We start from the raw sequence: 8,018 nt of genomic DNA on the forward strand, positions 1-8,018 counted from the left end.
GCAGAGAGTAATTCCTGGCGACGTGTCAAAAAAGCCTTTGTTTGCTTTTTTTTTGTCCGTGCGATAACAACAACAACCTCAGCAACGCTCTCTCCAAAGTCACTTCATGGCCTCGAGTGTGAGATTATCACCATGAAACAAAGAGCACTCAATTACAGTCTGTAATGCATCAGTGTGCGTCTAGAAAGAGCACGATGTTACTCACCAGTGTTACTCATCACCAGGTGCAGCGACCCCTTTAACTCTGACTTGTGGTCAGATTAGTAATAATTCTGACGTTGAGGAGTTTCCTCTACGTCTTCATTATCACATATATATACATATATATATATATATATATATATATACACACAATCTGGGAATTTCATTACTCCTCTCTGAAGGGAGTGAACGCTGACATAAGCTTTTACATTTTAACCCACACGAAGAAAGAGTTTGCAATTTTATCAGGGTAACCATATAAATGTAGCAGAATTTCTCCCATCGTCTTTTTATTGAACACGTTTATCTGCAGCACATCTTTGAGTCGCACGAGGAAGCCTGACTGTTCTTATTATAACATCGTTAAGCCTGTTCACTCCACCTGAATTCATTATGTGGGTCTCATTTATAAAGTATTCAACACGTGTATGTTTTCAATATCTCATGCGTAAATAAATCTGCGTCGATCATACGTATATATATATATATCTCTTCTATACGACTGGTTGACCTATTCGAGATAATGTAAAGTGAGACGGAAGTGGCTGTAAAAATAGTCCTGAATTTAACTCACAAATGATTCACTCTTCAAACCTGAAGGGAATCGGGTCACAACGGTTTGTAGATCCCCAGAAATAAAAGTCAACTCAGATCAAACTGCTCTTTAATCAAATGAAAAGCAGGAGGTTTCTGCGACCAATAATAACAGCATGACGTTTTCCACACGGTCCTCACAGCTTATCTGTTAAACTGTATTCAAGGTACTTAAAAGACCAGATATCTGCTCATCTTTCCACATTGACATCAATCACAGAGACTCGGTTTCTTTATTAGATAACCAGGCGAGCTCTCCTGGCCCAGACGGGTTTTTTTTTTAGGAAGTTGCTTCGCTGACGACAGTGAAATTCTTGGAAAGTACCATCTGTTATCTTCTGCTCAGTTCTGCCGAGGAGCTCGCAGCATCTATAATTCTAGCCTGGAGAAGAGAGCGGAGCCTGAAGCCGACTATTACAGCCGGCAGAGAGACGACCCGTGTGGCTCCGGGTCACATGTCCCGTCTCTGGTATGTAGCTGGACGGACGTACGGCGAGAGATTAAAGGGCACAAAGGACGGCGAGTTCATTGGACGTGCGCAACCGCTGATGCAATCTGAGATATGTGAGTTCTTGAGTCATGCAATGTCAAAATCAGCTTAACAAACATGAAACGACCTCGATATGAATGAAGGCTTTTGCCTTAACTCAGAAACCAGACGTTCCATAAAGAGCGAGACAGATGATTCTACATGACTCTCTTCCTCTTTTATCTTCTTAGAGGACGGGTTCAACGTTTTCCTCTTGGTTTTCTTAAGACAGTTACTGTCCACCGTCACATTGACACCAAGACGGGATCTTAAGACGAGGAACAAATACAGCGTCCTTTAAGCCCTTAAATGTACATATTGGCATATTTTAAGATATATTTCTGTTTATTCTACTCAGATTTTAACTCATTATTTGATTTGTTTACATATGATTATTTAATACGACATATTTTCACGCATATTTGTATTTTGTGAAACAATATTGGGTTATGTTTTCTGTAGCGCGGAAACATTTAATCGATCAGCAACTATTTAAGGAACATAGTGATACCAATACCAGTGACAATAGGGCCAATCTATTCAATCCGATTCTATGGTCGTATATAAATTATATTCTGGGATGTTAATTCCTGTCAATTTTAAAGATTTTTTTTACCAGGTTGCTGGTGTTTATTATTTTAAACATAAATAGCATTTTTATTTATGTATGTATGTATGTATGTATTTATTTATTTATTATTTTGTATGTAATTAATTTGTATGTAATTTATTTATTTATTTATTCATTAATTAATTTGTATGTAATTAATTTGTATGTAATTGTATTATATTTGTATTATCTGGACCCTGACTCTAAAATAAAGTTCGATTGATTGATGGATGTATTTCCTCGTTACGTTTAGATTTACAAAGTCAGGAAAGCAACGTTTAAATCAAGCCAGATGTTTCCACACAAATAAAAGAATGATCCCGGTCTCTTCCCATCCACACAGCGAGGACTACGGCTCGTTAATTCAACACGGGTACCAGGTTGGAACTCGGTTTCGGCCGATCCCCAAAGCTCACGCATCATACCATCGGTATGACTGCTGAAGAAGCCGTATCGGTGCATCCCTGAGCTATGTACACGAGTGATCGTTGAAGTCATTTTTCAAGCAAAAATGACGAATTTCCAGAACGTTTCCTGTGCAAAACAACCGTCTAGCAGCAGTTTGTCTGAAAGCCGTTACAGACAGTGAACAAAAGGTGTCCGATTTATTTACCCAACACTCAGTTGTGAATTCCCGTCAAGAAGACGACTGACAAGCGTCCTGCGTCACCTTCAGCCGACACGTCGGTTTGACACAGATTACACCACAGCTGCCGTATTCAACGTATCCTTGCTAAATGCTTCAGCAGTTACATCAGCGGGTTTATTATGTTTCTGCTTCTCTGCCACTCGTTCCCTCTCATGCACAATAGTCTACCACTGCACACACACACACCATCAGGGAAAATGTTTCCAGAGTCGAGTAGACATGAACTGGCTAGAGTCTTAATGGGCTGGCGGGAGACTAATGGGCTTATCCTGGGACATTATCACCTTAAGGGGAAAAAAACAGCTGCTGCCATCAGAACTGGTTTTCTGGTATTTACAACGTTCGCTGTCTCCAAGTGCAGGTGTTTCAGGCTTTCACTTTTATTTAGGCAGAAGAAAATGGAGGAAAAAAGGGAGGAGGTCTGTCTTGTCAGTCATGCAAAGTAGAGGCAGGATTGGCGGGATTACGTAAAATGTATGAGGTCGAGCATTTAGGTCCAGTGTTAAAACCAAAGGCTGTATTTAAGAAGTGGACGTAGTCACCGTGATGCACCCATTGTTTTGTGGACCCCATCTTGTTTTATAACCATCAAAATCTTGATTTTTGTCCATCACAATCTTGGTTTTTTTGACCATTGGCATCTTGGTTATTGGCCATCGTCATCTTGATTTTTGGTCATTTCGCCATCTTGGATTTCACCTGTCGCCAGCTAGGTTTTAGGCTGTCCCCATCATGTTTTTTTCCCACATTGTCATCTTGGCTTTTCCATATTGCCATCATGGTTTTTGGGCTTCGCCCTCTTGGTTTTACCGGTGGCCATCTTATTTTTAAGGCGGTTGCCATCTTGGTTTTTGCCCGTCGCAATCTTGTCTTTTTGCAACCAGAAGTACACAAGAGAGGGTGGAGCTAAGTCCAACTGAACGCTGGATAAGATACTTTTGAATTTACAATTAACATTTATGGTGTGTTTGACTCTAAATGGAGCATCATGTACTAAATGAACATCATGCTGTATTGAAGAAGACTGTAAACTAGAGATTGAGACCATAAACTCATGTTTACAATGTTTACTGAGGGAATAAATCAAGAGAGAAGTAGAGTCATTTTAGACTAGACTTCTATACGACCAGAGGAGTCGCCCCCTGGTGGACACTAGAGAGAATGCAGGCTTCACTTTTCAGTCCCGGAGGTTGCCGCCTTCTTAAACCATATCTTCTCTAGTTATACAGAGCCAGCAGACACTTTCGCAACCTTGACAGAGTTCTGGCTTGTATGAAGTCTACATGATACTTAAATGCCCCCTAAAGACAACATTTCTAATACAGTACGACATTAACTATCCTTCTCTGAAAGCACATTCTCTCTCTCTCTCTCTCTCCAACCTCCATGTATCTCTCTCAGTGTCGCCATTCAACACATTGTAATTGCCGTCTTGGGCATGCAACTGTACGGCGCAGAATGTTGCAAGCGTGTGATAAATAGCAAGTTTGGGAGATACTCCAGTATATCGGCAGCAATGAATCACGCTGTGCTTCACAACCAGCTCCCATGAGGTGAGGACAGAGGATTCCTTTCCCACCATTTCTACATTTTTCATCACGTCTCACTAAATGTAATTGTAATGTGTTCACCAGCGTATTAGATACCAGCATAAAACAATTACTGCCAATAACATTTTGTGTCGTCAGCTGATGTTTCAGAGCATGTGACTTCAATTAGACACAAACTAAACTGCTCTGTAATGGCTGTAGGAGGTAGTGTAATGCTGGATCTTACTGCCAAACACACTGTGTGTATTTATGCCTCTGACATTACATATTTTGATAAATATGCTTGCATCTCACCAGCTGCTTCCTTCTCTAATTTTAAAGCCAAGATTTAGGAATTAGACAAAACTCCCTTTTTACTCCCGCGAGCAGCTATTCCATGTCGAGCGTTGGTTTTTATTGCCGTCTTTGCTATGCAACTGTCTGTTAAGTGCAACCTGCAATTACCTTCGCCGACGCCATCGTCACTTAGTTACGCAACGTTCACGGTGCAAAGCCTTCCCCCCGTGCACGGATGCCACGGTTTCTGCACTGGCAGTCGTGCAAGTTTGCACAGGCTGAAGTGGCAAAAAAAGAAATCGCTGACATTGAAACTGCAACCTGTCAACTCTACTAATGATTAAAGAAGTCAGGAAGGTATGCAGCACAACACCTGAGATGTTCTGAAGCTGCACAAGGCAACATTTTTGCTTTGAATTAAGCATGAAACCAACACAAGAGAGCTGTAATAGCATGTAGTGGAGATTTTTCCTTTTTTTTCCAAATGAAGGTCTCGGGCATTGTCTGTTTTGGAAACTCTCGTAAATAGTGAATTAGTCACAAAATGTAGTCTATTGGTTTCGTGTACCAGGACACGGATTGTCTGGTTTTTTGTAATGTCGCTCAGCACGAAAACAACGGCAATGGAAAACCAATTAGGATCCTTTTGTGTGGCGGACGCATGAATTACACGCCTCCATGCGACAACGGTCAGAGCTAATGACAACAAAAAACATTCATGATGGGTGGACGGGTCCAACAAACACAGGACGTGTTTGTGTTATTTTAAGCCCAACCATGATGTTTTTCCAAAACCTAATGGAGTAGTTTTGTTGCTTGAACCTAAAGTTCATTTTGTTGCCTAAACCTAACTGTGCGTAGTTAATTTAAGCCCAAAAATTATGTTTTTCTAAAACCCAACATTCGTTTTGTTGCCTAAACCTAACTGTATGTAGTTATTTTTAGCCCAAAAATTATGTTTTTCTAAAACCTAATCGAGTACTTTTGTTGCCTGAACCCAACGTTAATTTTGTTGCCTAAAGCAAACTATGTAGTTATTTTAAGCCCAAAATTGATGTTTTTCTTAAACCTAATCGAGTAGTTTTGTTGCCTAAACCTAACATTCACTCTGTTGCCTTAACCTAACATTAATTTTGTTGCCTTAACCTAACATTTGTCGTTAATTTAAGACCAAACATTAGGTTTTTCTTAAACCCAACATTCGTTTGTTGCCTAAACCTAACGTTTGTTTTGTTGCCTGAACCAAACTATGTAGTTATTTTAAGCCCAAACTTGATGTTTTTCTTAAACCTAATCGAGTAGTTTTGTTGCCTTAACCTAACATTAATTTTGTTGCCTAAACCTAACTGTCCGTAGTTAATTTAAGCCCAAACATTAGGTTTTTCTTAAACCCAACATTCGTTTGTTGCCTAAACCTAACGTTTGTTTTGTTGCCTGAACCAAACTATGTAGTTATTTTAAGCCCAAACTTGATGTTTTTCTTAAACCTAATCGAGTAGTTTTGTTGCCTTAACCTAACGTTCGTTTTGTTGCCCAAACCGAACTGTACATAGTTATTTTAAGACCAGCCATGTTTTCCTAAACCTGACCCGAGTGGTGTTGTTGCCAAAATCTGACATTCGTTTTGTAACGCAATGTCTTCCCGTAAAAGAAGTCGTTCCGAACAACACAAAATAAAACCCTCACACTTCGTGTCGCTGTACACAAAACCAACAGACTGCACTTAATGACGCCGTCTTGAGACTCAACACATAGAGACAAACATTAAGATTTAAGATCAAGCATGAGGGGAAACCCACGATTCCACAGAAATTTCTCAAGCTGCAAAAATTCAGTCGCCTTTGGAGAAGCAAAAGGCGCCAAGCAAGCGAGGGGACTCTTTCATGTTGAAACCACAACCGCCGCGACTTCTGAGTCAAAGTACGCCTCGGCTTTGCATCATTACAGCGGCAGGTTTAACAAACGGAGAGCACTTCAGGTGACCTTCGGCTGTTTCGTCTGCTCCTCTCAGAGTTGTTAATCGCCCGCCGTAAATCTAGAAATTACACCTCTAGTTTAGACGCGCTAGGGCCCTGTAGTTAAAGAGTCGGGTTTGGGGCCGGTGATGCAGCTGAGCACAACACCTGGTATCCCTCAGCAGCACCAATGAGCTCTGATGAAAAACAAATGTCAGCACTACCCCCCCCCCCCCCCCCCCCCTCTCCCTCCCTCCCTCCCCCCTCCCTCCGCCTCCCTCCTTCTGCAAGCCCTGCAGCAGGACCGGGCTGTGTTTATCCTGGCCGCAATGAACTATTGGCTACCGCCAGATCCTCTGCCAGCACACTGACTCTTGACCCATATTCTGTGGGTCAGGAAAGTTCATGAACACCATACCTATACTTCTACCACTGCTATACGACCACCACCACCACCAATGACTAATTAAAATAACGCACACGATAACATATAATTTAAAGCATCTGTTTAGAAGGAGCACCATCACCTGAGGTCACTCACTGACACATGATTAGAATATGGAAAACATTGATTTGATTTTAATATAGTTTAGAGCTGTTGAATCGATTAGTTGTCAGCTATTTTGATCAGTTTGAGTAACTTTTTTTAAATTAAAAAAAAAAGTCACACCTATTTTATTCCAGCTCCTTAAATGTAAATATGAAGTGTTGTATTTACGCCTCTATTAAAGTAAACTGAATATATTTTAGTTGTGCACAAAAAAAAAAACACTTTATAGACTTAAACAATAATTGACAAATTAATCAGCAATGAAAATAGGTAGTTGCAGCCCTAATATAGTTGTTTAAATCATGAAAATAACACTTTATTCAGTTTTTTTGGGTCTTATTATTAATGGTTAAATTGTACTGGCAACTTTAGCTGCCAGGGATTAGACGGCACCGTCTGTCAGCTGTTAGAGTAAAGCCCCTTATAAACTACTGCGATAATAGACGTGTTATTAGGAAAGCGCTTTGTCAAAACTTTCCCCTTCATGCATTCGTTCCCATTCATTGACATTGCAAATAACCCGGATGATAGATCAGGGTTATAGAACCGGCTCAATGAATGGAGGTTTCGCCTACCCTGGAGACGGTTAACGGCGTGCTGAAGTCCCGTCCTCCCACGAGCCGAAAGCCCCACGGAGAGGGTCCCTTTAGTGTCACGGTCTGGGTCATGATTGAGGTCGATGAAGACGGACAGATAAGATCCTCGATCGATCGCACGAGCTGATGAACGAGGAAGAAAAAGAGGAGAGAAGAAGAAAAAAAGGGCACGCGTGAAGTAGCGCAAATCCTCCTTTAGCTGCCTGTAGCTGCTAGGCAACGCTGTCCCGTCTGAGAAAACACGCTGCTCCTTCTTCTCCTCCTCCTCCTCTCCACTCAAGTTTAAATAACGAAGCCGACTTTGACGTGGAGGGTGACGGGGCTGTCCTGCACCGCCTCCAGCCGGTCGACACGGAGTGGGAGGGGACGGGACGGAGGCTGGCCCTCCGGTGAGTCACGACAATAATAAATCAGATGGTTCTTCAGCACTGCAGGTAGGTCAATGCATGAGGGGGGGGGGGGGGCAGGTAGAACCATATCACACCTTCAACTGGTGGATGGGTTTTTA

General features: G+C 41.6%; 1 protein-coding gene across 1 annotated transcript in view; it reads right to left on the minus strand.

Annotated features, from left to right (window-relative positions):
• Positions 1–7,775, minus strand: part of pdlim4 (PDZ and LIM domain 4) — a 48,036-nt gene extending 40,261 nt beyond the window's left edge. Inside the window, exon 1 of the mRNA XM_068734959.1 lies at positions 7,490–7,775. Coding sequence (XP_068591060.1) covers positions 7,490–7,582 — 93 coding nt within the window. The 5' untranslated portion in view covers positions 7,583–7,775. The remainder of the gene's footprint in view (positions 1–7,489) is intronic.
• Between the last annotated feature and the right edge of the window lie 243 nt (positions 7,776–8,018).

Source organism: Cebidichthys violaceus, unplaced genomic scaffold, assembly GCF_023349555.1.
Source record: "Cebidichthys violaceus isolate CVI_PGR_0920_01 unplaced genomic scaffold, fCebVio1.0.p SCAF_69, whole genome shotgun sequence".
Lineage (NCBI taxonomy): Eukaryota > Metazoa > Chordata > Actinopteri > Perciformes > Stichaeidae > Cebidichthys > Cebidichthys violaceus.